The sequence below is a fragment of the Raphanus sativus genome, chromosome 9 (genome assembly GCF_000801105.2).
Source record: "Raphanus sativus cultivar WK10039 chromosome 9, ASM80110v3, whole genome shotgun sequence".
Classification (NCBI taxonomy): domain Eukaryota; kingdom Viridiplantae; phylum Streptophyta; class Magnoliopsida; order Brassicales; family Brassicaceae; genus Raphanus; species Raphanus sativus.
Window position 1 is genome coordinate 3,337,818 of NC_079519.1, and position 27,638 is coordinate 3,365,455.

Here is a 27,638-nt window from a genome sequence, read left to right on the forward strand (position 1 = left end):
AACTTCGTCGGTATATTCCGACGAACTATATTTCGTATTCCGACAAAATTCCGACGATGTTGTATTTTTTATTTTCGTCCGTATGTCATCGGAAAAACGTCAATAACGTCCGACGACCTTTATCTCCGTCGGAACGTCCGTCGGAATATAGCGTGTTTTCTTGTAGTGAATTAGCATTATAAAATCTTCATTATCTAGAAAAACAGAGACAACGGAGAAGGATTTTAGGTATTTTCCTTAGATACTATGGTATATTTGGGAGGCAATGAATGATAAAATTTACTCGAACAAAGATGCTAACCCTCAGGAGATACTTCGACGGGTAGATGTGGAAGGTACGATATGGATGGAGGCTCAACTAACAATAAACGGATCAGCTGAGAACTTGTATCGTGGGAATGATCAACAGGCTCTGGATTCCTTTTCTATTGAAAATACAAGAATTTGTTACATCGATGGATCATGGAAAGAAGAGGATAATTTTATGGGGCAAAGACGATTTTGTAGAGAAAATGGATCGACAGATGTCATGATGGGGACGATGAATCTTCGGCGAAGTATGTCGCCTCTGCATGCTAAGTGTGAAGCATTAATTTGGGCAATGGAGTGTATGAAGACCCTTCAATTTTCAGAAGTAGTTTTTGCGACGAATTGTTTTCAATTGGTGAAGATAGTGAAGACACTTGAAGAATGACCAGCGTTTTTTACACATATGAAAAAATTCATCCGCAGTAAGACTTTCTTCTCTAACTTCCGAATTAGACATATTCCAAAAGTACAAAATATCTTGGCGGACAAAATTGCATGCAGTGCGAGGAGTTCTCTTTCAGCTATGTTGTATGTTGATTCAACTCCACCGGTTTGGTTCCCTAAACCGGCTGAAACGATTTCGTAGAGTAGATTATTGTTGTCAAAAAAATAGGGAATGAGCATTTTTCTGAATGTAAATTAGGAAATGTGGAAAATCAATTTAATGATCGATAAAGGAGCATTATTATTGCCAGTGGCATGAGATGGTAAATATTAAAAAAAAATTAGGATTAATTCTAATATGTATTTCTGTTTTAATAGTTCAGAAGAATAATATATATTTTACAAACAAATTGTACACTTTTCCTGACGAAAATCAATCTGTGAAAAATTGAAATATGATTCTTTAATTTGACGTATATATTCAATCAAATACACACAGAAAACTATAAATTTTTAAAGAATCAAACACATTGCAATCTTCACAGCATAATTCACTTGTACAAAGTTTTATAAATAAACAGATTCACAGGCGTGCAAGTTTGTTTTAAAATGGTGTGTTTCATGGATGTTTCTTAGAGGCTGTTTGTTTCTCGAGTTTCTCAAAAAGAGAACCATCGTAGACAGCTCTCACTGTTTCTTTGTGCAACAAACCGTTCTTGTCTTTGCATAAATATTGCAAGATTTTCCACTCCGTATAGGCAGCAATCCTGCAAATTTATTCAATTCACATATAATAACCATTCAGAATCGGATCCATAGTAACATCGTTTAAGAAATCAAAATAAAAACCGAACTAAACCAAACCGGTTGGGATACTTACGCTCCTTTACGATCATTAGCTTCTTTGTTTGAGTCGAGGAGTTCTTGGAGTTCTTTGCCCGTCAAAGCATCGGGATGTGTATGTGAATGCTTCGCAAATATCTCCTCGAACTTCGATTCCACAAACCTCCATGAATATAAAATAAAAAACAAACAAAATGAATAAAATTTATATTTCTATTTAAAATAATATTTTCAGCTTTTTTTACGTATGTCAAAAACAAATAAAATTATTTTCAGTTAAATCATTTTATGATTAATTATTTCAGTAATTTTAGATAACTATTAAGTCAGTAGATTTAATTTGTAGTTTACAAAATATAATTATAAATCACTAAATAGACATTAACAACTTCAAATATTATTTTAAATACTTTTTAAAACATAATTGTCTTTTGAAAATGTAAGAAATATATACTAAATCATAAAACTCTGTAATTTTACCAAAAAACTCTGTAATTTACCTCCCATCCTTGTCGTAAACGCCTGAATCGCTACCATGTTTAGCAAGGTGGATATTCTTAATCTCTATCGGAAAAGAGAGCGAGAAACCTTTTCCCTGCAAATCAAGAACACATATCGCTGATTCCTTTTTTTGTAATTAAGAATGAGATCATTTAGCATTAGGAACTTAATGATCTTTAATTTACCGGACGAGTTTTGCTGCTAAGACCCATGTTGATGAACAAAGAAGCGAATGCCGACAAGAGATATCCACATCCTATTGCTCTAAACCCTGTTCTTGTTTTGTCGTGTTCCGAAGACAGTAAAGTTAGTATAGAAAATATCGAAAATCTTACAGATTACTAAGATGAGAGTCATCAGACCATAAGAGCCTCACAAACACATATGCAGCAAAACAAAAGATCTAGAAAACAAATCTATTCCTAAGATATTACATAAGATTGATTAAGACATTTTGGTATGAACTGAAGAGTTTTCTTTTCAAGAAGACAGTAGTACCTTGAAATGTCTCTGAAGGATAAACGATACCATCTTTGTTCCTGTCGAAGAAGGCGACATGTCTCTGCAAGAAATTATCTTCTTCTGGCACAAATTTCACTTTTAAGAATGCAACCCAATAAAACGTTTAAAGATCGATGTTATGATGGTAGAGATGCATAATTTACTAATATGAAATAGAGAATCTAATAAAGAGTACCAGTGGATTCAGAGGAAGCCATTATATGAACACAAAAATGAATTGGTTGAGAGAGAGAAAGAGAGAGGTAACAGAAAATGGTGAAAAAGAGAATGGAGACAACAACACTCGCTTCTTTAATCTTTAATAAAATGATAATAATAATGTAATCAAAATATTCGATTTCGATCTGTATTTCTTACAATGTTTTTGTATACGAAAACGAGAAAATAAGTCTCATTCACGCACCACGGAAGCGTCAGGCATTTATTATTAGTCTGATTCACGCACCACGTCGCTGTCGCTGATACAGCCATATGGCCCCCCTATCTAGCACATTCCGTTTTTATTTTTATTTTTTTGTCGACCACATTCCGTTTTTATTTACCTTCCTTTTCCTGGTCAACACCATTTTATTATTTGGATATATAATGTAGGGAAATTGCACAGGTCACAGGTGTATATACTTAAACTGTTGAGTTCTTGACCAAAATGGATGACCCAGCTCCGCGTTTGTGTGCAGACAAGCAAAGTATGCAGCTACCAAAACCTAACCCTCCTTTGTTTGTCACTCTTTTGTACATATTTTAGTTATAATACGACAACGTTAGTATTCGATGGTACCAATCTATTAGTGAAAACTAGCAAAATGTTGCTATTCTGCTTTTATTATTTGAATCGATTAATTTATGTTGGCGGATGGTTAGATTGATAACTGTTATTTGTAATAGGCTTATCTCATTTAGCATATGAATTATAGCATAATAAGTTCAACTAGTTAGGCATTTTTCGTATTTGGGTTTAGATGTATGTTCTGTACGAAAGTGATAGTTTATGATTAATGTTAATATATCCACTAATCGAATTTGCAGAACAGTTAATATCTTAATTTTGTAAATAATATGCATGTTTTGATGAAATGAAAGTTAGAAATTTTGTAACAAAAAAAGCGTATAACAGTTTGAGACTGAAGAAACAGTATCAAAACGCATTGGATGGAAAAGGGCAATAATTAAAAGGTCATTGCGTAAAGCCGAGTGCAACAGATTCCTTTTGCTTTTGCACCTTTTTGTCTTGTCCAAAGCCAAAACACAAGTTGTGATGACAAAGCTACAACCCCTCCGCATTCACACTTGGTGTAGATAAAGATTGTTGCTTCTACAAACTATCAGAAGCATTCCCTTTTATATTATAATCCAAAACCCTATTTAACTCTTTTCGAAAAAATTGTAAGAAAATCATATCATAAGGTTTCATTTATCAACAAATCCATTGGTGGGCAGATGAATTATTAAGCTGAAAATTGCATAAGAAACTGTAATTTAATGTGAGTTAGGTGAGTTTAGATTTTTGTACATTTTTCAAATATTTTTGTAATGTTCGACCGTTTATGGTTAATGGATTTTCTATATTTACTCATTCGGTTTTTGAAATCCATTCTGTTTGACCGACGGTATATTAATTTTCTAGAGATTTGAAAGACTTGTCTATTAATCATGTAATCACCATATAATATTTTCCATATAATATTTTCATGTGTCTCAACATTACTCACAAAATATTATTCACAAAGTATCATGAATCATTTTCTAATAGGTTAATTATCCATTTCCTCAACTTCTGCTCAACTAAAATTGTTTTGACAATCTTTTTTTTCCTGGACAAGTGATTCGAAAGGTAAACAATTTACCTACATAAATAGTCAAATCAATTTCTATTAAATATTTACAAATTTATTTATTGGAAACTATTACAAGACCAATGAGAAGTTTAGATCATAGAAAATAAACTAAATGATTATCTTAAATTTGACATTACTTAGTCTTTTTCAAATATTTTAGTTAACCAATTTGCGTCCAACACTACAGGTTTTCACTACAAAAATGTCCAAATCCAAACCAGCCGAAGAGAGAAAAAAAAAACAGATTATCTTAAAGTTGGAGCAAACCAATCATCCATCTCTCCATCATCACTACAATTACCAAGAAGCTCAATCTTTCTCCGATCATAACATCTTCTCGACTCTCTCTCGTCATCATCATCAACATTTTTTTTCTTTTTATGCCCATTGCTTCTCATCCTCTGTGTCATCTCCAACTTCCATTGCTCTCTCTTTTCCGCACTCCTCGAGACACTACTTCTCCCTCCATCCACTGGAAATCCCATCACGACATCTTCTTCTTCTTCTTCTTCTTCATCGTCCTCTTCTTCTACAAAATTCCACGTCTTTGAAACTCTTCTGTGATGATCACCAACACTCTTTGAATCCGGTGTGACGTTTGGAGCCTTTTGTCTCTTGTGATCACACTTCAAACAAACAGAGTTTCTTCTAAAATTGATGTAATAGCACCTGATGATGTGCAAAAAATGATATCAGTATCCAACAAGGGAATGCTAGGTTTAGTACAAAATGGATGATGATAATGACTCACGACTCGCATTCCCACTCTCCCGGATTGATTTGACGCATTGAAGGCTTGTCTTTGCACCTTAAGCAACTCGTGTTCTTGGCAAAGTTCAGGAAATTGCATCTGCGGCAACAGAATGGATGTTCAGTGTCTTTTAATCAGATCAAGACACTGTAAAAGATGCACTCACGTTTGGCATATCCAATCTCCTTTCTTCAGTGGGAGATGATCTTTCTGTTCTTGCTTCAACTGTTTCAGCCTCTCCTCAGAAAATACATCACACCGCAAGCATCTTATGTTTTTCGCAAAGTTTAGGAACTTGCATCTGCCAAACAAGAATAGTTCATAACAAAAGAGAGTAGAAACATTAACAATCAATGTATAACGACCACTTACTCTGTACAGTGCCAATCCCCTGGCCTTTTCCGCGTGTCTCTCTCACCATTCTCCGGTGAACTTGTCTGGAGCTCATCTCGAGATGCCACAGTCTCAGCAGGCTCAACGTCCTGTAAGCTGTACTCCACGCTTTCTCTCAGCAACTTCCTCACAGAATCTTCAACAAACTTGGTTTGACAAGCACGGTTCACCACAGTAGGAGAAACAGAATCAAGCCCATAAGTTAGCAGTATACGCATGACATCTATAGTTCGAGTACCTTCCTCTTCTCGTGCTTGCGCATACGCCCTTTCACATTTCCCTCTCAAGTTGCAAGAGCCACACACCTACTAAGTAAATTGTTCCAAGATTGGTGAAGTAAGTTCCAAGCACGAGTAACCTCAGGAAAAAAGAAAGAGCTAACGCCATAAGTAGAAGAATACATACATTTACTTCATCAATGCCCACATAAGCTCTTAGACGCTTCCCTGAGTTCACAACCTTCCTGTCAATGCTGGGACATCCACACCCAGCAATCACTTTCATATCTTTCTTCGACAAGTATCTGTAAAATAAATAAAAATGCAACACTTGAGAGACTGATCACGAACACCTTATGTGCAGACTGGATTCTTCACTCGCTCAAAACAATTTAATGGAAGGAATGATCAAGTAAACAAAGTCTTTACGAGATGCAGAGAAACCCACATAGAATCAAATCAAAAGCCTCAGAATTTGAACCAATTACAACACTTGAGAGACCGATCAGTATATTCTATGTATCGTCTGCATTTCTTCGAACACCTTGTGTGCAGATTGGATTCTTCACTCATTTGAACAATCTAATGGAACAAATGATTCAAAAATCATAGTCACTCACTACATGCAGATAAACCCATATAGAATAAAACCAAAAGCCTCGGAATTTGAATCAAATTACAGCACTTGAGAGACCAATCAGTATTTTCCATTTCGTCGAACACCTTGTGTGCAGATTGGATTCTTCACTCACTTAAACAGTTCAAAGCACCAAACGATCCAGAAATCAAGCTCATTCACGATAAGCAGAGAAACCCACATAGAATCAAATCAAAAGGATCGTTTTTTTTCTTAAAATCAATCGACGTTTACCTCACGAGAGTGAATCGATGGCGGGCGAAATCGAGACAAGCAGTACGAATATGATTCGATTCCTTGGGACACGTCACGCTTTCTCCAAAGTAACCTTTCTTCACCAGCATCCCCATCAAATCTAGCCATTCGGGCCATGGGTGAGAGCTTGGATCATCAACCAAACGTGATCTGGTGGCGATCTCGGGGTTTTGGGTTTTAGCTAGATCGTGGATATGCGCGACAACGGACTTGACTGGCTTCGGGTAGAGAATGGTTCGACGGATGTAGCCGCCGTGGTGGTAGTGAAAGAATCTCATTATCAAAGAGTTTTGGCGGGTACATACAATGAGAGTATTGTTGTAAAAAATCTCACTCTTCCTCTTTGAGCAAGAAACTGTTAAATTAGCGCAGAAAAAAAATTACACATGGCTAAGAAAAGATTGCTACAAAGTAATACAAGTACAACCTGATGCTTGCTTCAAAAACATTTGTGTTATATACGGTCGGACCAAGTACATAACCCATTTTCAGTGTTAATCTTTATAATAAAAGTGATAAATTTCAATTGATCAAAAAAAAAAAAAAAAGTGATAAATTTCAATATACATTTTCTATTCTGCTGAAATTAATGCTCCCACATTGGTTCTACTATATATGTTACTTGGAAACGAAATGTATTTCATCACCGAACATGTGTACTAACACGAAGAAACGAATTTTGAAAATCCTAGTTAAGAATATGCTTCTCTCAAAAAAAAAAGATGTTCAAAAATAATGTGGGGGCCAATTCATGCACCACGTTGATATCGTTGATACAGTCATATATAGCAGATTCTGTTTTTACTTGACTTCTAATTTTTTCTTCTCAATAATAGTTTTGATTGTTAGGAATAGAGTTTATTGGTTCATAGATCATAACTCCCTTTCTCTCTGTTCTTTTCCCTCTATTCTAGATTATTAGTTCTTAACTGGTGTTCCTTTATATGTTTAACAATCGGGGAAAAATGAGAAGATTACCGTAAAATGAGGGATGTCTTTTTATCAGTTTCTTCTATAGTCAATGGGTATCTTCTTTTTTACATCCCTATCTTCAGCAGTCAATAAGTCAATGGTTATCATTGAATTCTTTTTATAGCCATACTATTTTCATCTATCTTCTATATATAAAGTAAACCATTTTCATTTATTCACCGAAACAAAAGATCTGAACTCCTGATACTAGCTAGTCCTCTTTATACTAGCTAGTCATTATTTAACCCTCCAAAAATGAATACTAACCCATCTAAATCGATCTTTTTCTTGTTAGCCCTAATCCTCACGGCATTGGTGTTCCAACAATCGGAAGTAGCTGCTAAGATGAAGTATTGTTCGGCCATCGACAAAGAACCGGGATGTCATGATTCGTTGAAATTAGCGGCGGCAAATGATTTCAGATGGCTAGGAAAAGACTGTTGCAAAGTGGTGTACTCAATATCTGAACCTTGCTTCTTGGATGTCTTGTATGGCCAAAATTTGAATATTAACGTCTTAAAAAGCATCTGTGTTAATATTGTCGGACCAATATAACTTTTTGTGTAACCCATCTTTTCAGTGATATCTATACTATTAAAGTAAAATACCTAATAGCTTTTTAGTATAAAGTAAAATACCTAATAGCTTTTTGCCATTGATTTTTTGAGTTATTTACAAGACAATGTCACTACTTTTTTTTCTTTAAAAAAATAAAATAGAAAATGCCAGCAATAACTATAAATCATCGTGATTCATCTTCAATATCAACCGATAGCATTACAGCAGTATTTAATATATATTTCCATTTCTGTCACTTTTTTCCAAGCCAATTAAATTTAATAACACTAACTAATTACATTGAAACAGTATAAAAAAAGTTCAAAGTACTCCATACCTTAAATATTGATTATTTAAAATTCACTTTACACCCTAAAATTTATGAACCGAGAATGTATATGTTTGAACTTTGAACTACATAAACCCTAACCGTAAATATTTATTTATAATTCACTTTACACCTTAAAATTTATGGTTCATACCCTAAACCGAGAATGTATATTTTTGAGCTACACAAACCCTAAACCCTAACATATATATAAACCCTAAGTTTGATATTATGCTTATACAAATTAATGTTCCATTTTTTTAAAAAGGTTGTTATAAGAAACATCCATATTATATAATTTAACCAAAAAAACTGACATAGTTTGTTGAAATTTTAGATATTGTCATATGAAAAATCTTATCCACCAAGAAAAATCATTAAATAGTCAAATACTAAACAATTTATATAACAGATTTTAGAAAGTAAAATTTATATGAATCTCCTAAAATATAGTAACTAAATCTAACATCATCACTAAATGCAGACATAATATTAGGCATAGTCTGTGGTCGGGTGGTGAAGGCGTTCCGTGGATTCCCAAGGGACCCGAGTTTGAATTCTGCACCACACCAGATTTCCACAACGCGTAGCCATTGGAGCTTTCACATTCTCTCTCCGGGGAATGGTTTACCATTTTTTTTTAATATTAGGCATATGTCATATTCATCAAGCAAAATCTTTCAATAAAATATAAACATTAATTATATATACGATTTGTCTTAAATGGTGTAACCGAATTAAAATTGTGCTCATTTTAATACCTAAACTATACTAATTTTAGTCAAAATATTAAATAAGTTTCAAACGACTTTTTAAAAAAATAAAATTTTATTTTAAGTTTTAAAATAAAATTAAGTAATTTTTATAATATTTTAAATTTATAAAAGTAGAATAAAATAAAATAATTACTTTAAAAATTCAGAAAATAATCTAACTAATACTATACAAAATTCAGATTACCCAAAATTCAGTTACTTTTATTCTTAAAAGATAAAATAAAACATGAAATTTTTGTAAGATTTTGTTTTGAATATTAGAGATTTTATAAGTTTTGGTTGAAGTTTATTATTAAAATGAGTATAATTTAATATTCATCTCTACTAATTAAATCAAGAGATATAAACAATACAAAAACTATAAATTTCATTCCGTTTAATTAAAACTATGAGTACAAACAACACAACTATTGAGGTGATTGGTTGTGTTGTAGTTTTAAAATATGTGCTGTAAATTTAGTTTGTAGAATATTTTTTGTAATGTATCAGTTGTAGTTATAAAAATTAAATATAAAAATAAAGATAGTATGAATATACTTCTACAGCCATATATTTTTCCTACATCACAAAAATAAGGCTTATACAAATTAATGTTACAATTTGAAAAACAATTGGTTGTTATATGACTCATACGAATAATATGATTATAATCATAGTGATTCAAAATTAATATTATATGAAAATGACAATACAAATTTTAACTTACAGTTAAATATATATAATATGTTCATATAAAAATACAATGTAATATAACTTACGTTATCAGAGTCTTATCTTGGTTTATCCCATGAATGAAATCGTCGAAAAAGTTTAAGAAAATATCAAGAAACCTAAAAAACGTTATTTTCTTTTTTTTTTCTGAAAACAAAACGGTCATAAAATCATATTTTATGATATTAGACCGTGTTTATTTAATAAATGCAAACCCATTTTTACCCCTGAGACCCATTTGTATAGAATATAATTTTGTATTTTTCATTATCCATTAAAAACGATCTCTTTTTAAAGTTTATAGGTTACATTTAATAAAAATTACTAATAAAAATAAATTACATTTAATTATTAAGAATAAAAATTTGAAAATTTTTAATCTCATGAAACAATTTCTATGATCATAATTACATCTTTTCATATCATGTCCAGTCCAACATATAAGTATCTTTTAAATACATAAAAAATCAACAAAATTGAAAAAAAGATTATCGTATATAAAAAATGCATAATCTTATAATTAACAAAATTTGACCACAATTTCAAAAGAAACAAATCCCGCGCTTTGAAAGCGCGGATCAAAATCTAGTATAATAATAAAAGTGAAATTAAAGCTCTTAATTACATCAGTTAAATGATACATGTATATCCCCAGAGATGGATCCAAGCTGCCACACAAAAAAAACTATAGTCTGTTACGTTTTAGTTTCATATATAACCTTAATTACGGACTATTTATAACTCCTTGAATTCATCTTTTACTTAACCATTTTAAAAAACGTTTTTCAACCTTATATTATCGTGTTTCTAACTCGATTCTGTTTTGTGATTTTCATGATCTTTTGGTCATAAAATTACTAAAATAGAAAACTCTCGAGTTCCCTTTTGGCTTATATGAAACTGATCCTCACGGTGTTAGATAATATAACTCCTAAGAATTCAAGTATTCTAGTGATCAGTATCGGATAAGATATAACTGATCATGGCTCCGACATCTTCGAACGTAGCATCCCTTGTTTGTGTTGCGATGATGCGATCTCTCGGCACAGACCGGACATGTTTTCGGGTTCACAGTCGACGGAGACGAAGGAGAGCGAGAGCGAGAGTTAGATGAGTCCGAGGAAGAAGACGAAATGGTTGAAAGCGGAGGAGAAAGGAACACACGGATCTTAAACGCCGTCGTAGTAGCGAGATCATATTCCTCCATGAGGTTGCTTAGATCCTCGTCGGAGGATACGGTGACAAGCGCGTCGAGATCATCCGTTGGTAACTGACAACGAAGACTCATCACCTTCGTCCCGCATATCTCACCGAGTTTCATCGCCAGCTCTGTTTTTAAAATGACCATAAGAATCTTACGAAAGAGTAATGAACTTGAAAAAAAGGGAAGAGAAAAAAAAAAGCTTACCGGCAAAGGATATGGAGCGTTGTACGGAGAGGACACGTGTATGGCCGCCGTAGTAACGTAGCTTGCTGTCGGGATAACGAGGGATGATTCTCCCGCCGTAGCTACAGAGGAATTTAACGGTGGTCATTGCTATTTATGGTTATTTGGCAAGCTCAGAGGAGAGAGTAGTGTGGTGTATGGCTTTGGTTCAAGCTAATACATAAGATTCAATAGAGAGTGTTTTCATGAAATATAAAGGTGTGTGAACTGTGAACCGAGGAAATATATATGGTATATTCTCTTTTAGTGCGTGTGTGTCCCTAAATTTATTAGAATTATTATTTTTAATTTAAAAAAAAAAAACAGTTTGGCCGACGTTATGTATTTTAGAGATATTCTTGTGAATCTTGAAAAAGAAATAGAAAAGAAAAAGGTGCAAAACTTCATAGTACAAAGAAGCCATAAAAGAACAATCAGATTCCATTTTGTTCGACACGTGGAGTTGGAAGGACTTGAAAGTCTTGACGCACATAAAGATATCGTTTTCAGTGCTACAGCAAAAGTTTTAGATATTTATTCAATATCTTTTCCATTAAGAAACAATAATTTGATTTATTTTTTCTTTCGTTTCTTCTTGCAAACGCTATTTGATATCTTCCATTGTCGTGTAGGTTCTCTTGTCTTGTGCAACCCGGGTCCCTTGAAAAGCCACAACGACCTCGAAGATTTGCATTAATGTCGTAAAATTCTTAAGTAGATATTTTACTAGTGAGTAGATATTTTACTAGGCACTTACATTCTTGAGTACAACACAAGTGTGTAGATATTTTACTAGGCACTTACATAATCTGCTTTTTTTTTTAAATGAACATGCCAAATTGTATTCATCAAAAGCTCTGTTTTACTTTACGTGTAACTACCTAGAATGATGTTTAAAAAATTTACAAGCATCTATCTTATACTATGTTCCTTCTTGCGAGAGTTGAGTTAACTAGCCAAAGGAGATGATTTCTATTGTTTTTGTCGATAATCTTGTGCAGAGAGATGACAGATAAAGAGGTATACCATGATTATGACAAATTCTTTCCTTCCGAATAGAGTGGTTAGTAATCTGAAATGCATAAGAAGCAAAAAAACATGTAGTGTCTGTCCAGGGTCGTTCTTAGACAAAACCTGAACAATAGAAGTCCAGTCCGTGGAAAAATAATGTCCTAGCAGACTAGCAGTTAAGTGGCTCCAAATCTTGGCTGAGCAAGCACATTGGTCAAATCAATTTGCTTTTATAAGAATGAATATGCATAATCAATTTTTTTTAACAATAATCAAAATCGTCGATTATATCATTGTGGAGTTTATATAGAACTTCAATCTCAATCAGAGGCTGACAAATGAAAACATATAAACGTAGTGTGTGCAAAAACACCAACATCCTATAAATGTTTCATTTCAAATAAGTTGCAGCTTACAAGTTCATATATCCTAAAACTATTTCATAGAACAATACAACAAATAAATACATTTTTTCGTATAACTATACTCAAAACTAAGATGACTTCAAATGACGTATATTTTTTTTTGTATAACCTTTACTCTTTTATCTTTAGCCTCTCTACACACACATCCTCATGGATGCGTCATAGTCCCACAGACCTTTCATCATCTGGCGTTCAAGTTTCTTCAATCTCCCACTGATCCAGTTATTATGCAAAACGTAGCAATGCTTCTTCTCACACTCTGCTCTCACATCTTCCTTCATCCATAGATCACCGTAAGCTCCGTTAGGAAACAAGTCTCTGTTCAAGAAATGAACAGTCAGGTTCGTCTCCGGCTCAACGCATCTATCGTCTCCTAAACGGTGGACTCCACCTTCCCCACACAGTGTATCGTAGAAGCTAGGCTGCTCTGATAGACCAGAGGTCGCAGCATGTTTAACCACTTTCTCCATTGCTGCTATGGTTGGTCCATCTGAACGCGCGAAATAGAATCCTGAGTTCAACCGTCTTGGTCGGTTTATTGGTACTGCAAAAACCAAAAAAAAAAAAACAAACTCAACTCATTAGTTTTTTTGACAAAGGTTGGTCGTGTTCTAAGTTCAGTTTAGTAATATTCAGATTTTCCGAAATAAAATAATAAATAATAATCTTCTAAAATCTCTATTTATTACTTTTCAAAAGTCAAACTGAACACCATAAATCCGATAAATAACCATAAATCGAATAAAGAATAAATCTAATAATATCGATAAAAACATAAAACCGAAAATCTAAAAAGAAAGAAATAAATTCCCAAAAACATCAATCCAATAGGACCTAAACAAACTATTTAGGTGTGTCCTCCTAATCAATAATCTTCTATAAAGGTCTAACTACCACCTAACGGTTTCTTTAAACATTGGATTCATGTAATCATATATAACCTGTTGTGTTGTATTCATCAGACTGTGCAACGAGAACAGAAGGACCAAAAGAGTGAAGCAGAGGCAATGGGTTTCTGAACCAATACACATCCACATCGCTCAAGAGAACGTTGTAGCCCATCTTAAGTATCTTCAAAACTGTTCTTGACTTAACTTTAGTCACTCTCTGGAAACACTTTGAACCAAAGTGACAATCATTGAAGCTAATGTTCTTTGGTGCGTATGGATCAAAGAAAACTGGCAGACCCTGAACACAACAAGACCCCAACTAATTATCAAACCTCTGTTCAAATGTAGTAACAAGGAGTAAAGCAAAGAGACTACTTATTTCCGTTACCTGCAATATAGCAAACTGGTAAGTTTCGTCATCAAGTGCACAGACCAAGAAGTTCGGAACCGCGAGGCGGCGTGCCCTGCAGACCCAACTCATCAGCATGTCCTTGTAACTAAACCCAGCAACTGAAAGAACGACGGTTCTGTTCTTGTCCGCAACTAAAGGGAGAAGAGACTCAAGGTCATAAGGAAACTTCAACGGTGGCAGTGCCTGATCTTTCTTCACAGGATCCAACTTCAAGCTTCTTGATTTACTTCTGCTAACACAAGCTGAGATCTTCTCTCGTCTCCTAAAGCCTACGTTTAACCCATCCGAAGCAGTAACGAATACGTAACGCTTGTTACACTTCAGAAGCTTTGGTAAGGCATAAGACTTGGACAAGGACCCGTAGAGCTTCCCGAGATGGGAGTTGCCTATATACTCCCAGTTTCTTGTTTTGGGTTCTGTGACATTGTCTAGGAGAACGCTGGACACGGTGGAAGAGGCGTCAAACACAAACCTTCTTTTACATGACATAGCCTCGTTGACGATCCATTGATTGTGAGTTCCTCTTTGGTACAAGAAAGGTGGAAGCACTCCACAGTGCAAAGGGGAATCAACGTTGTTGTTCCATGCCATAATCATGTTTCCTCCACTAGAATTTAATTGACTTATCATCTTCTGCAACTGTTTTTGTAGAAACAGAGAGTTTGTTTGATCAGATCAGAGAATCAATTTACCAATTATAAAAGTTTGGCTTCCTTTCATTATATTACCTCTCCGAATCTAACTCTTTTGCCATTGTCCTGATAACGCCAGGAACGTCCTGTTTCGTCCCAGTGGAAGGGGAAACGAGGGATGTTGACCGAGGAAGAAACAAGAAGCCAGTCACGATCAAGTTCGTGAGCGTGGTTTAAAGAAGAGATGAAATCTGGGAGAAGAAGAGTGTGTGGATCTATTAGGACAGATACGTCGGATACATAAGCTTCGGTTCTCGCCAGCATTGAGTGTAAGAACGGAGTACCAAGAAACCTAACAGTTATCGAGACAAGAATATTCAGCTAACGGAGGAGAACCAATCATTTGATAGGGAAAAGAGAAGAGAGCTTTTTTTTTTACGTGAAATCGATGGTGGAATCAAGAAGAAGACGGGAGCCAAAAGTGTCGGTGAAGGAGGAAGAGTAGTTGTTGTGTTGAGTGAATATAACAACTGTGACTTGGGAAGACAAAGCTAGCCATGAGCGAATAGCTTGGCTAATAAAGGAAGAGGAGGAGCTGTGGAGAGCGGTGAAAATGGTGATCCTTGGAGCAGTGGAAGACTCTTGGTGAAAGGAAGGGTTATTGAGAGAAGGGGAGAGAAGCAGAGTGCCGTAGAAGGAGAGAGCGATTAGGAGGAACCCAGATAGCCAAACAGATATCAGCCCAGCTCCTCCAAGTCCCTGTAAAAAAAAGATTTCAGACCAAGTGAAGACAAGATCTTAAGATGTTAGAGAGAGAGAGAGAAATGAACCTTGAGCTTCTTCATTGAGAATCGAAGAGGAAAGAATGGGTGCTAGTAAGAAAAATAAAAAAGGGGGAAACTAAAAGAATGGAACTTTAACGGAAAAGGCAATGGAGAATGGAGAAGTACCGAAAACTCCAGCGGGAGAATGAAGAAGAAGAAGACATGTGAACGCTTTTCGTCATCTTCAAGAAAAATGTGTGTTTTAATATTTTATTATAATAATTCCAGTCTTCTTCTTCTCCATCAGAAAGTAAACTTAGGGTTCTAAAACTTTGTGCAAATTCGCCTAACGACTTCGCACGCAGATGCAGACACAATGTCACTGTTTTTGACTTCAGACACAACTCCAATTATAGAGTGGTTTGGTTTACTTCAAAACAAATAGTCAAATACTATATATAAATAAACTTATTTTATAAATATTTTGTGAAAAATATGGAACCTAAAAAAAGCACGAGGATCCTATCACAGATTTGACCACCGAGCGTTCTAAAGCAAACAATCAACATATTTGCCTAAGAAAGGTACACAATAAAAGTTCTGGAGGGGTTTAAATAGCCTAATCAATGTTTCCAAGTTTTAACAAAACTCTCGTTTCCTGCTTAGAGAGAAAAAACGCAAGGAGAAGGATCACTCCGTAGTGTCTAATCCACGTGAGGAACACAACATGAGGAACCCTGGAGTTTCAAGTTACAATGAAACACACATAGATTGCTTGACTAGGAGCTCGAATGTACCATGTTCCAAGTACCTGTCTGCACAAAGTTACCTCCTGCTGATATGGGTTGCAGCTTTTCTTCATGTGAGTGACAATCCAGCTAGCTGGGTTCTCGGTCTGACGAGTTTTTTTTTCTGTTAACGTTTAACTACGAGCGTTTTCTTGCGGTTAACTACCTGCTGTTTCTAAACGGCAGGGAAATAAAAGGCCTAAACTGAAGACAAAGCATATTTCTCTAGACGCAAATTCCATCTCAATAAACGCAAAGAGTGAACAAGATTCTAGAGACCTTGCTTATCTCTTGTACACTGGAAGAAAGGTAACAAGACAGTATTCAAGATGTATCTACTATCCATTTACCTACTACTTATATCATATTATAGTTTTTACACAAAGCAACAAATGTCAAGCAAAATATGCCATAAGCACCTCACACAAAAGTCTCACACTTGACATCATATCCTCTCTTCCCCCCTTATGAGACCTTCCCTTTGCTCTGTTTACGATTTGCAATTCACTCAGCAGCAGCAGCAGCCTGTTCAACGCATATAGTTCAGCTTCCCCATTGTTTTCAACAATCCCTATTCTATTCTATCTTGCTAACTTTTTGGTATGAATATGTTATTTAAGTTAACCTGGTTAAGAGGATTATCAGGAGACTTCTTCCACATCTTCCAAATCAAGTCCTTGTACTGAGTGTGAGTAAGACCTGGCTTCTCCTCCTTCAGCCTTGGCATCTCAGCTTCTTCATAAGCCTATACACATCAAATCAAATCAATTCTCAGTTGCAACAACATAGACTCTACTAATCACATTCACACGTGGATCCCTATGGATAATAAACCTTAAAGGAAGCCTTGAGCCTTTTCTCCGGGTGTCGATCAACGGGGAGACTATCCCCGACGCTCATCTTTGCGAGCGCCTCATCAACGGTCCTTGCATCGATGACCGAATCATCCCTGTTCGTATTGGACACCAACACCATCTTCTCGTACTCCTCCTCCGCCGCCATCCTCGCCTGTTTCTTCTTCGACTCCTCCGCTTTCTTCGCCAGCGCCGCCTGCTCCTCCTCTCTCCTCCTGACGAGCTCCGCCTCCGTCACCTTCGGGACCGGGGCCGAGACGCGGCTGACCTTCTTGTCCGGCTTCTTCAGGGCCTTTTCCAGCTCCCTCTCCTCCTGCTCCGCCAGACGCCTCGCCTCCGCCTTCTTGGCCGCGGTCTCGGCCTTCTTCTCAGCGTCCTCCTCCCGCTTCTTCGCCGCCTTCGATTTGGGGCCCTCCGCCTCGCGCCAGTACTGCTCCTCCTTCTCCCGGGTCTGCCGATCCTTCTGCTCCGCCTCCGCCGCGTTCTTTCGGGATCTCGCGACCTCCGCCTTGCTGTTGACTCCCATCTTCTTCGGCATCTTCGTACGCTCGCTAGGGTTTGATTGGATTGATCTCGATTTCGATTTCGATTTCACTTCCTTTCCACCGCAGAGAATTGGTTATCTGTGAAATGACTAAGCGTGCACGCGACATAGAAGATAATCATTCGGTTTCTTTTCTAGTTTAAAGCCCATTACAATCAAATTGGCTCGGCCCATTAACTGTCTGCTTTTGACTTCGTTAATTCTATCAGTGTTTTACCTGTTCAAAACTAAGCTAGCCGCCAAGACCTATCAGATTATCGAAAAATTAAGGAAAATTTGGAGAATACACAAAGCCTAATTTTAAATATAATTTATATATCTATAATATGTTTAGACATAATTATACAATTTTTTATAATTCTAAACTATTTTTTTTTTATTTCTCGAATTTTTAGATTCAAGTGTGTTTCGTACGAAAATTTTTCTAAATGCATATATGTGTTTGTTTTGGATTTAGTAGCTAATTTTAATGATTTTATAATGAATAATTACATAAAATCTATTAATAATAATTTAAAATAATTAATTGTGTTTTAATATTATACAAACAAAAAAAGCGGTCAACTCGAAAATTAAACGAGAATTGGACAATTTTACGCGGATCAATATGGATCAACGCTTACTTTCAACAATTTTGATCATATTCGTTGTGTTCAATCCAGGAACCGCGTTTAGTGTCGACTTCAGTGTTTTCCTTTTAAACCCTCAAACAAACTATAAAAAAACCTAGGCGGTGACGCTCCTCTTCCATTGAAATCTTTTCTTTCAACGGCGTCGTTTCTAGAGCAAGGCTCACAATGAAAAGAGATATTTTATGATTAGGCTTCTTATACCGCACTAGGCCCATATCACTCAAGAGCCCAGCTAAAACATGTAAACCCTAGGAAAAGCTCAAGAGAGTGAGTGAACATCCCTTCCCTCTAGTTATATAAATGTGCGCTTCTTCATCTGCAGAAAGCCCTAGCCGCACGCAGGAGGAAAAGAAGTTGTCGAGAGAGATCGCCGTGAAATGACGACCAGACTCAGGAAGAACAGGAAGAAGCGCGGTCACGTCAGCGCCGGACACGGTCGTATCGGGAAGCACCGCAAGCATCCCGGAGGTCGCGGTAACGCAGGAGGTATGCACCACCACAGGATCCTCTTCGACAAGTACCATCCCGGTTACTTCGGCAAAGTCGGTATGAGGTACTTCCACAAGCTCCGCAACAAGTTCTACAACCCGATCGTCAACCTTGACAGGCTCTGGTCGCTGGTTCCTGAGGATGTGAAGGCCAAGGCCACCAAGGATAAGGTGCCGATGATCGATGTGACGCAGCATGGGTTCTTTAAGGTGCTCGGGAAAGGTCATTTGCCTGAGGGCAAGCCTTTTGTGGTGAAGGCGAAGCTGATCTCGAAGACTGCTGAGAAGAAGATCAAGGAAGCTGGTGGTGCCGTGGTGCTCACTGCTTAGGTTTATCTGCAAATTTATCTTTTGTTTTTGCTTTTTGTTTTTGAGTTTTTGCTAAGACTTGTCCTGTTTTGGATTTTGGAACATGGTTGTTATCACATTGAGCTTCTGGAATATTTGCCTTACTTTTTTCGCTTGTTTTTGATGTGTTTACGTAATTTTGGTGGATTTAGAATTGCGATTACGTTCTTAGTAGGTCATTGTGTTCATTATTCTGGTATTATTGTGATCTTAATTGATTCGTGGTTAAGAACTGCTTATGTGGTTTGATCATTTTCAGCCCATCTTCGACTGATTCCTGCATCCATAGTGCATTTCTCTCTTGTGGTTATGTATTCGCTTCGTCAAATGTTAGATGTGTCGGTTATTAATAGTTGTTTAGACTGGAGTTGATTAGATGCGCGTATCAGTCACGTAAAGTTGTAGAAATTCTAACATTTGTAATTCGGAACTTGAGCAAGCATGATCAGTTATTTAGTGTCTCATCGTACTAACTTGTTAAGATATGGTAAAACATCCACCAAATTATGTTCTCTTTATATATCCTTAAGACCAGTTTAACGTATGAACCTCAATGTATAAATATGATCCGGAAGCGACAAACATTGAAAGAATTCCAAATAAGCTGTTGCAAGGATTTAATTCTTCCAAAATCTTCTTTCGTCTTTTACGGAACCATTTTACATAAGAGGTACTGTTAGAAGGTTGTTTTCATATGGACCGTCACTACTAGTTCCCTTATCGTTCATTAGCTTTGTTGTTGATGTTGTTGGATTTATGAAAGGTCGAGTCACATTAGCTGCTAAGTTTGGGGAAAAAGTTGCGCAAATTTCAAATATGTTATTTCGCATCACCAAACTGTTATTACAAAGAGCCAAATACTATGACCACTCACTGTATATGTACTCAAAAGATGGATGAGATCTCAGCGAGTAGCTGGCAACGCACGCCAGTTATTGGCTTGGTTTATGGCATGATCACGAGAAGTTGTTGCAGAAAGCTGTTGGTGTATAACTTCCTTGACGTGACCCGCACCCGTTTCTCCACCACGCTGAGCGAGTTCTAAGTACATCACAGCTTTCAACAGCGCTCCTTCCTGCTCATCAAAATCATATAAATATTCATCAGCTCAATCTCCAATTCTACTCACATAAACCTAAAATCGAAATCGTTGCCAAAAAAAAAAAAACCTAAAATCGAAATCCAATTCTATACATGATCTATATCAAAAGTAGAATTCTAAGAATGGTGTCCGTTTTGATTGAGGTGAGATGCTTACAGAGAATAGGGCAAGGCCGTGCTCAAACTGAGCTTTACTATGGCCGTGATCAGCTGCGCGTTTCATCCACCTTCTTGCTAGCTTACGGTTTTGTGGTAACCCTTCCCCAACCGAGTAACAAAGCGAAACGTTGTACATAGCTCGTACATACCCACCTTCTGCTGCCTTTAGGTACCATTTAGTCTATCAAAAAGGAAAAAAAAAAATCCAATCACATGAAAGATACTAAAGCCTTCTGGATAAGACACAAGTCAAAACATTTCCACAAATGAACTTATGGCACATGTCCAAACACAGATTACACTGAGTATTTGCGGCAATAAATATACAAAAAGATGCAATTTAATCGAGATTGCGGCACCCCATCACATGAAGACATATATATATATAGAAACTCAACTAGACAAAGAAAGAAAGAATCAGAAGAATAAGAATGCACATACAGCTTCATATTTGTGAATAACAACAACAAGAAAAAGCATTTCCACAAATGAACTAACAAACATAGCATTATCAGACTCCATTGAGTGTGTGCAGCCAGCCATCAATATACATAAAGACGCAACTTTCATTCTATATTTAGAATCTCAACTAGATAAGAGAGAAGGCAACATACAGCTTCTAGCAGATTGGTCTGCACGACACGGCCTTGGTGTAGACAAAGAGCTATCTGATACTGTGCTCTAACATAACCATTTTCTGCAGATTGTTTCAACCACTTCATCGCTTCCTTAGGATCTGAGGGTTGAGCTGCAGATTAAAAAAAAAAGAAAAGGAACCAAAATTCAAACTCTAATCCCTAAATTACAACAACACCTTAAAAAATCAAGAATCCGTTATACCTTGGAGATAAGAGATCCCCAAATTACACTGACCAACGGCATCACCAAGCTCCGCCGCCCTCCGGTACAACCCCACCGCTCTCTCCTTCTCCCCTTTCTCCCAGTACACGAGCCCCGCGTCGACCATCGCGAGCGTGGATCCACGCGCGGCTCCTTTCAGAAACGAGTCAAGCGCCTTGTCCAGATTCGCCTTGACGCCTCCACGCCCGTGCTTGAACCGTTTCCCCCACCGGAGGAGCAGCATCGACTCCCTCAGCGGGAGGAGCGCCTCCCTCCACGACCTGCACACCGACGACGCCGCCTGGAGGTTCGGCAGGCTCAGCGGCGCCGCGATTTTCGTCAGTATGTCGAAGGGGAGGGCCGAGAAGTCTCCGGCGGTGTCGTCGTGCGATGGTGGAGGCGGGGAGGTTGACTTTGACGCCGTTGCTTTGATGGAGGAGGAGGAGGAGAATCTGCTTCGTTTCTCGTGGAGTTTTGAAAAGGGAAGGGAGGTGAATCGAGATCCTTCGGATGGGCATGGCCATGTCCTCTGCTTCATCTTCTTCTTCTCCTTCTCCGACGAAAGACCACCGCGTCGATTTTTTTCGCGTGGAGTCAAGAGAGGTAAGTAAACGGATTCGCTTTTTTTTCTTCCTTTCTTTTTTTTTTCCGCGTTTGTTTTATTTCTTTTTCTTATTTAATCGAACGGTTGTGCGATGAGTAACAGTTAATCTAAGAGATCTTACGCTGACACGTGGAAAATTCAACTGAAGTGGACAACAATCAAACAAACACGATGTGCCATTGGTATTTTGTTTTGGGCTGGGCCTGAAATTTATTGTTGTGTATTTATGTTCCCTATTTTAAAATTAGAAGAAGAAATATCATTGCTAAAGTTTTTTGTTTAATATTTTATATAAATAAGGTATTTGTGAGTGTCAAATAAGATATTTTAAAATTAGAAGAAATATCATTCCCTAACCGAAACGACGCCCACGCGTCAAACCACTCTCGCAACGGCCCACGCGTTGCACTCTAACCTCACGCGCTTGCCGCGTCACCCACTCCTCCTTCGAGATCCGAAACATCACATCAAGACTCAAGTCGTCGGTGCTTGCCTGAACCGACGAGGTTACCACCGATTCGCCGGATCTCACCATTTCTGGAGCTCACTAACCTCTCTTCTTCGTCTATTCTTCCACGGAGAGCTTCACCGGAACCGTACCGAGCTCTCCTCCAGGCAAGAAATAGACACCAAATGTAACCTTGTAACAACACCATCGCCTCTTTCACCGGATAGACCCATCAGTCCGGGTTCTCAACCGACAGCAAAACCAAGAACCACCACCGAGACACAGGGAGAAAACCCTAAAACTTTCATCAGAGCCGCCGTCAAAACGCAAAGACCATCCGACGCGGAAACCAAGAGCCGACCGTTCATCGTAATTGGATAGATGCAACGGCAGAGACTTTAGCCGGCCGTCCACCGATAGGAGGTGCGGCGCCGGAGACAGAAAAAAACCAAAAAGAAAACAAGAAGATAAATCTAGGCTAAAGATAAAAGAAAGCACGAGAAAAACAAAGGAGACCGGACCGACGGTGGCTGTGGTAGCCCACCCATCGACCGGAGCCACTGTTCACGATGGGAAAACTAGAGAGAAGCCAGAGAGAATTTCTAGAGAGAGGGTGAGTGTACGTAAATCTTTCATCATTAAATATGAAGAAATTAACCTGTATAAAAATCATGGGTCCAGCGTAGGCTGATTTATTGTCAGTGCTGATAGGGCGGTGACGGAGATCCTATGGCGTTTTTATGGTTGATGGTGATGTTTTTTGCACTATTGTTATGTTGCATCATCATTCGTTTCTGCAGTGTGTACGTTTTTTAAATAGTTTGAAATGCTGTTTTCCTGTTGTGTGATAATAACTTTTTGAATAAAATAACATTTTAACCATTCACACAGTCGCTCTCTTTTTGTTACACATGAAAAGTGCTGGTTTCTTGATCACACACGTCAACTAGTTTTGCCAAACACAAATATATACGGAACTGTGGAATTTTTCTTTTTTGGTGCAAATGTTAAAAAATTTGAACCAAACAAAAATTCTTAAACTGTGGAATTTTACGCATTCAAATTTCAATTCCAAAGCAAACCACATTTTGAGCAGAAAATAATGATAGACCAATTTTATTTAAATACTTTGGTTAGGGAATTACCTCGAGTATTTAAATCATAATTGCTGCATAAAACATCATACAACAGTATAAAAGAAACTTTGCTGGACATTGTTTTCTTTGGTATGAATACTAGCTCAACTAGTAACAAATAGGTTTGATTGATCAATGTGGATAAAAAAAGGTTCGGCCACTCTATAAAAGAACTACAGAACGTGATTGTCTAAAACTTTCCTACAAAATGTGATTTGTCTAAAAAAAGTTTGCATGATACTACAATTTCTCATGGCAATAACTTTTTTTGCTAAATTGTAAATATTGTAGATGAATAATAGATAGTACAAAGAAAATCTTAGTGAACCATCTTGGCAAAAAACAAATAAAAAACAAAATGGGACACAATTTACAAACTGCAAGCATATTAACCTATTTTAGCCATATAGCCATTAGCTGTTCAAATTGCTTTCTCTTTCTCCTTGTAGAGATGATGTTTCTAAACTCCCTGTCGATGTTACTGAACACAGTCGCCGAAGGTATGGAGGTTTGGTTGTGAATCAAATTATTCCTCATGGCAATAACTATGATATGAAGCGGAGTTCAAAAAAAAAACTACAATATGAAATCTCTGAAAGAAATAGAAAAATAAATACAAAAATCTCCTATAAAATGAAATAACAATATAAAGTCAATTATTGACGTTGTAATAATGCATTGGATTCTATTCAGCTCGAAGCTCTGACTATTCAATTTACTCACCATTACCAAACATGATATAGACCTCTATTTAGACTTCAAGTAGTTTGAGTTGTGTGGCCGTGTGGGTCAACTTTCCCTAGTTTTGAATATTTTCCTCAAAACTTTTTTTTTTTTGACAAAATATTTTCCTCAAAACTCGAAAGCTTTTCATTAGTTTGTTTTAAGAAGTTAAATTGGATTGAAACGAACTTTTGTCTAGTTTACCAAATATTGTTGATTTTGGAGGTTTAACCCAAAAAAAGGAAACTTGTGGTGAACTGAATATCCTTAAGTTGAATCTGTTCATCGTAAGCAAATAAATTTATGATAAATAGTTATGCAACATAGGAATAAGAAAAGAATGATTCAAACTATGAATTCAAGTTCAAGTCTCCAGAGAAAACAGAGTGTAACATGTTATGGTCAGAACATACTAGATCAAAAGACTCGATACCTTTTCTTCAACCTTATTGTTTTGCAGGATGAAAGTTAAGTATAGGATGTTCACTAACTGAAGGAGTTGCATCATCATCTATAATACAATGATCGATAAGACTAATTAATATACAATAAAGAAAGAAGTCAAGATAAAGTTGTAACCTAAAAACACATACTTAGCATAAAATTAAAACCCCCTGATATTTCTTCGGTTAAGAAGTCATTAACGTACGCACTAAAACAACTAAAATATGCAACTCAGGAGTCTTTCTCCAACTATGTCTGTGTTCTTGCAAAGATAGTGTTCAAGTCTTGAGCTTTGACAGAAGTAAGCCTCCGTCCGGTAGATTTTCTCCGGCGTTTGTCGATCGTTTTCCGGTTGATGCTGCGCCTCGGAGCCGGAGGACACTTAACCGGCGGCGGAATTTTAAATTGCGGCCCTGTTGGAGTTGTGAATCCATCTTCTTCTTCTTTCTTCTCTTCTTTCTCCGGTTTTGGATCAATCGGAGCTTTCACCGAGATCGTCACTGCATTAGACTTCTCCATGGCCTGATCCAAGAAACTTCTGACCTAAAAACAGAGAAAAATAAAAGAGGTGTATTAAATACTACTATTTAACTTGTAAAACTTTTGAGCGGGAAAGTTTTTTTTCTCTTGAGTTTTTTTTTCTCAGGTGTAATGAATATGAACTGTATTGACTTTATTAACGTACAAGGTAGAGTTTATATACAAGAGAGTAACCTAGATATCTTAGGAAACGATAAGTACAAATACAATATATGTCATTATCTATAACTACTTATCATTATCTCTATACCCCCCCTCAAGTTGGCGGGAGACGTCGAGAATCCCCAACTTGGACAGCAAGTAAACAAATGTAGGAGTAGGCAAAGCTTTGGTAAGAATATCTGCAGGTTGCTCCTTAGTAGTGATATGTTCAGTAGTGATTAGCTTAGCTTTGACAGCATCACGAACTTGATGACAATCACGCTCCATATGTTTAGTCTTCTCATGAAATACAGGATTTGCAGCTATGTAGATCGCGGATTTGCTGTCGCAGAATAAGCGCATAGGCTCCTTGTGATCGATGCCAAATGTTACAAGCACCTGTTTGACCCATTTCAGTTCGCGTAGAGCATAAGCCATCGAACGATACTCTGCTTCAGCAGAGGAGGCGGAGACGACGTCCTGTTTCTTAGCCTTCCAAGTGACAGGAGAGTTGCCAAGTAGAACTATGTATGCACTGATAGAACGCCTAGAAAGAGAACATGAACCCCAATCAGCGTCGCAATAGGCTGTGACTCGGAGATCAGAATCTGAACGGAGAAGAACACCTTGAGACAGAGACCCTTTCAGATATCGCACCACTCTTAACGCGGCGTCCCAATGAGGTTGTAGAGGAGAATGCATGAACTGACACAGGATGTGGACCGAGTAGCACAGCTCAAGACGAGTAAAAGTAAGGTAGATCAATCTTCCAATGAGGCGCCGATAGGCTTTAACATCGGAGACGGGAGGACCATCTGCTGTTAAAAGCTTGTGATTAAGCTCCATAGGAGTGGAGGCAGGTTTACAACCAAGAAGACCTGTCTCAGTAACAATGTCAAGGGCATACTTTCTTTGAGAAAGGAAAATTCCATCGCTACTACGAGCTACTTCAATGCCAAGAAAATACTTGAGTTTGCCGAGATCCTTCATATGAAAACAAGTACCAAGATAAGCCTTGAACTTATGCAGAGTAGAGAGATTGTTGCAGACTATAACGAAGTCGTCAACGTAAACTAGAATGTGCAGATCAATATTGCCTCGTATAAATGCGAAATGGGAGTAGTCAGAATGACTCTGTTCAAAGCCATAGGAGAGTAGAGCATCGCTAAGTTTGGAGAACCAACACCTAGGTGCCTGTTTAAGTCCATAGATGGACTTCCGAAGACGACCAACCTTAGTCGGATCAGAGCCTTGAAAACCAGGAGGCAAGCGCATATAAACTTCTTCCTGGAGATCACCATGTAAGAACGCATTATGGACGTCCATTTGGTGAACTTCCCACTTCCTAGCAGCGGCTATCTGTAGTAGAATACGGACAGTAGACGGTTTAGCAACAGGAGCAAAAGTTTCTTTGTAATCAATCCCCTCCTTTTGTTTGTTACCACAAGCGACCAGGCGAGATTTGTGTCTAGATATAGTACCATCAGGATTGTATTTATTTTTGTAGACCCACATGCTAATGATGCATTTCTTGCCAGGAGGAAGAGACGTAACATCCCAAGTACCGTTCTCAATATGCGCAGCGTGTTCATCAGACATAGAGTTACGCCATACTTCATGTTGGACAGCTTCATTGTATGAACGCGGTTCGACAGCTAGAGTAACCGCTGCAACAAAAGCTCTGTGGCTATCCGAGAAAGTAACGTCAGACAAATAATCGGTGATGGGGTAGAGAGTGTTACCTGGAGCCGTAGTACAAGAACCGTTATCAGAGACAGGTGGAGATTGAGAAGAGTGTGTATTAGGAGTGTAGATTGCATGAGCAATGTAGTTCTTAAGAAGAACCGAAGGTTTTCTTTCTCGATGACCACGACCAAGTACAACAGGGAGACCTGGAGAAGGAGGTTCAGTAGGAGGTATAGAGGGTAGAACTCTAGTAGGAGAAACAGGTGGTGTGTGAGAAGGAGAAACAGAGGTAACGGGGGTGGTAGCTGATGGAACTGTCATCGGAGAGGTAGGAGTAGAGGTTGCAGCAGGAATAGAAGTAGGAGTAGTTGTAGCAGGAATAGCGGAAGCATTAGGTATATTAGCAGAGGTAGTAGTAATCGCAACAGGGGGAGTAGAGACAGAGTTCATATTGTCCTGTTGCTGCCGTTCCGTAGGCGCAATAGAGGTAGAAGGTACCGATGTAGGAGGAACTAATGGCGGAAACGAAGGAGTTGTGGTGATGGTAGAAGTAGGTAGAGACGAGGGAAGAAGCCAATCATCAAAGTAATCATCTGTTTGGGCAAGAGG

General features: G+C 37.5%; 7 protein-coding genes across 8 annotated transcripts; 1 reads left to right on the plus strand and 6 right to left on the minus strand.

Annotated features, from left to right (window-relative positions):
- Window positions 1-1,132: 1,132 nt before the first annotated feature.
- Window positions 1,133-2,879, minus strand: LOC108824265 (probable peroxygenase 4). Of its 2 annotated transcripts, none has more exons than XM_018597657.2 (6): window positions 2,735-2,879; window positions 2,536-2,619; window positions 2,223-2,308; window positions 2,037-2,131; window positions 1,574-1,699; window positions 1,133-1,460 (listed from the first exon to the last, which is right to left on the minus strand). In XM_018597657.2, the coding sequence occupies exons 1-6, from the start codon at window positions 2,754-2,756 to the stop codon at window positions 1,313-1,315; spliced, it is 561 nt and encodes a 186-aa protein (XP_018453159.2). In that variant the 5' UTR covers window positions 2,757-2,879; the 3' UTR covers window positions 1,133-1,312. The 2 variants fall into 2 exon arrangements, with proteins under 2 accessions (XP_018453159.2, XP_018453157.2); XM_018597655.2 differs by having other exon boundaries at window positions 2,536-2,634; window positions 2,735-2,868.
- A 1,638-nt stretch (window positions 2,880-4,517) lies between these two features.
- On the minus strand, window positions 4,518-7,078 carry LOC130500393 (zinc finger protein VAR3, chloroplastic-like). Its single transcript, XM_056995419.1, has 6 exons — window positions 6,628-7,078; window positions 5,944-6,061; window positions 5,518-5,843; window positions 5,312-5,446; window positions 5,146-5,244; window positions 4,518-5,063 (listed from the first exon to the last, which is right to left on the minus strand). The coding sequence occupies exons 1-6, from the start codon at window positions 6,924-6,926 to the stop codon at window positions 4,640-4,642; spliced, it is 1,401 nt and encodes a 466-aa protein (XP_056851399.1). The 5' UTR covers window positions 6,927-7,078; the 3' UTR covers window positions 4,518-4,639.
- Window positions 7,079-10,473: 3,395 nt separating this feature from the next.
- LOC108826623 (uncharacterized) lies at window positions 10,474-11,605 on the minus strand. Its single transcript, XM_018600009.2, has 2 exons — window positions 11,402-11,605; window positions 10,474-11,322 (listed from the first exon to the last, which is right to left on the minus strand). The coding sequence occupies exons 1-2, from the start codon at window positions 11,526-11,528 to the stop codon at window positions 10,949-10,951; spliced, it is 501 nt and encodes a 166-aa protein (XP_018455511.1). The 5' UTR covers window positions 11,529-11,605; the 3' UTR covers window positions 10,474-10,948.
- A 1,203-nt stretch (window positions 11,606-12,808) lies between these two features.
- Window positions 12,809-15,957, minus strand: LOC108824524 (beta-arabinofuranosyltransferase RAY1). The gene is made up of 7 exons (XM_056994048.1): window positions 15,740-15,957; window positions 15,620-15,661; window positions 15,229-15,548; window positions 14,886-15,141; window positions 14,134-14,796; window positions 13,797-14,043; window positions 12,809-13,399 (listed from the first exon to the last, which is right to left on the minus strand). Exons 2-7 carry the CDS (start codon window positions 15,632-15,634, stop codon window positions 12,990-12,992), a joined length of 1,911 nt encoding a protein of 636 aa, XP_056850028.1. The 5' UTR covers window positions 15,635-15,661; window positions 15,740-15,957; the 3' UTR covers window positions 12,809-12,989.
- Window positions 15,958-16,561: 604 nt separating this feature from the next.
- LOC108823618 (uncharacterized) lies at window positions 16,562-17,839 on the minus strand. The gene is made up of 3 exons (XM_018596867.2): window positions 17,176-17,839; window positions 16,967-17,086; window positions 16,562-16,866 (listed from the first exon to the last, which is right to left on the minus strand). The coding sequence occupies exons 1-3, from the start codon at window positions 17,731-17,733 to the stop codon at window positions 16,846-16,848; spliced, it is 699 nt and encodes a 232-aa protein (XP_018452369.1). The 5' UTR covers window positions 17,734-17,839; the 3' UTR covers window positions 16,562-16,845.
- Window positions 17,840-18,682: 843 nt separating this feature from the next.
- Window positions 18,683-19,326, plus strand: LOC108828151 (60S ribosomal protein L27a-3). The gene has a single exon (XM_018601740.2). It carries the CDS (start codon window positions 18,749-18,751, stop codon window positions 19,187-19,189), a length of 441 nt encoding a protein of 146 aa, XP_018457242.1. The 5' UTR covers window positions 18,683-18,748; the 3' UTR covers window positions 19,190-19,326.
- A 680-nt stretch (window positions 19,327-20,006) lies between these two features.
- Window positions 20,007-21,951, minus strand: LOC108828150 (F-box protein At1g70590). The gene is made up of 4 exons (XM_018601739.2): window positions 21,308-21,951; window positions 21,082-21,215; window positions 20,466-20,648; window positions 20,007-20,282 (listed from the first exon to the last, which is right to left on the minus strand). The coding sequence occupies exons 1-4, from the start codon at window positions 21,843-21,845 to the stop codon at window positions 20,112-20,114; spliced, it is 1,026 nt and encodes a 341-aa protein (XP_018457241.1). The 5' UTR covers window positions 21,846-21,951; the 3' UTR covers window positions 20,007-20,111.
- Between the last annotated feature and the right edge of the window lie 5,687 nt (window positions 21,952-27,638).

Coding starts and splice junctions, on each gene's coding strand:
- LOC108824524 (XM_056994048.1), bottom strand. Junction 14,044..14,133: donor ACCAGTTTGCTATATTGCAG/GTAACGGAAATA, acceptor TGTTGTGTTCAG/GGTCTGCCAGTTTTCTTTGA. Junction 13,400..13,796: donor TGATGAATACAACACAACAG/GTTATATATGAT, acceptor TGGTTTTTGCAG/TACCAATAAACCGACCAAGA.
- LOC108823618 (XM_018596867.2), bottom strand. CDS start 17,733: ATGCCGAAGAAGATGGGAGTCAACAGCAAGGCGGAGGTCGCGAGATCC. Junction 17,087..17,175: donor GGCTCAAGGCTTCCTTTAAG/GTTTATTATCCA, acceptor TGATGTGTATAG/GCTTATGAAGAAGCTGAGAT. Junction 16,867..16,966: donor CTGATAATCCTCTTAACCAG/GTTAACTTAAAT, acceptor TGCGTTGAACAG/GCTGCTGCTGCTGCTGAGTG.
- LOC108828150 (XM_018601739.2), bottom strand. CDS start 21,845: ATGAAGCAGAGGACATGGCCATGCCCATCCGAAGGATCTCGATTCACC. Junction 20,649..21,081: donor AGACCAATCTGCTAGAAGCT/GTATGTTGCCTT, acceptor CCTTTTTGATAG/ACTAAATGGTACCTAAAGGC. Junction 20,283..20,465: donor ACGGCCTTGCCCTATTCTCT/GTAAGCATCTCA, acceptor TTTGATGAGCAG/GAAGGAGCGCTGTTGAAAGC.
- LOC108828151 (XM_018601740.2), top strand. CDS start 18,749: ATGACGACCAGACTCAGGAAGAACAGGAAGAAGCGCGGTCACGTCAGC.
- LOC130500393 (XM_056995419.1), bottom strand. CDS start 6,926: ATGAGATTCTTTCACTACCACCACGGCGGCTACATCCGTCGAACCATT. Junction 6,062..6,627: donor CATCGATTCACTCTCGTGAG/GTAAACGTCGAT, acceptor TTTATTTTACAG/ATACTTGTCGAAGAAAGATA. Junction 5,844..5,943: donor TGGGCATTGATGAAGTAAAT/GTATGTATTCTT, acceptor TTTACTTAGTAG/GTGTGTGGCTCTTGCAACTT.
- LOC108826623 (XM_018600009.2), bottom strand. CDS start 11,528: ATGACCACCGTTAAATTCCTCTGTAGCTACGGCGGGAGAATCATCCCT. Junction 11,323..11,401: donor ACGCTCCATATCCTTTGCCG/GTAAGCTTTTTT, acceptor TTTTAAAAACAG/AGCTGGCGATGAAACTCGGT.
- LOC108824265 (XM_018597655.2), bottom strand. CDS start 2,756: ATGGCTTCCTCTGAATCCACTG. Junction 2,635..2,734: donor GGCTTCCTCTGAATCCACTG/GTACTCTTTATT, acceptor CATTCTTAAAAG/TGAAATTTGTGCCAGAAGAA. Junction 1,461..1,573: donor GCTAATGATCGTAAAGGAGC/GTAAGTATCCCA, acceptor ATAAATTTGCAG/GATTGCTGCCTATACGGAGT.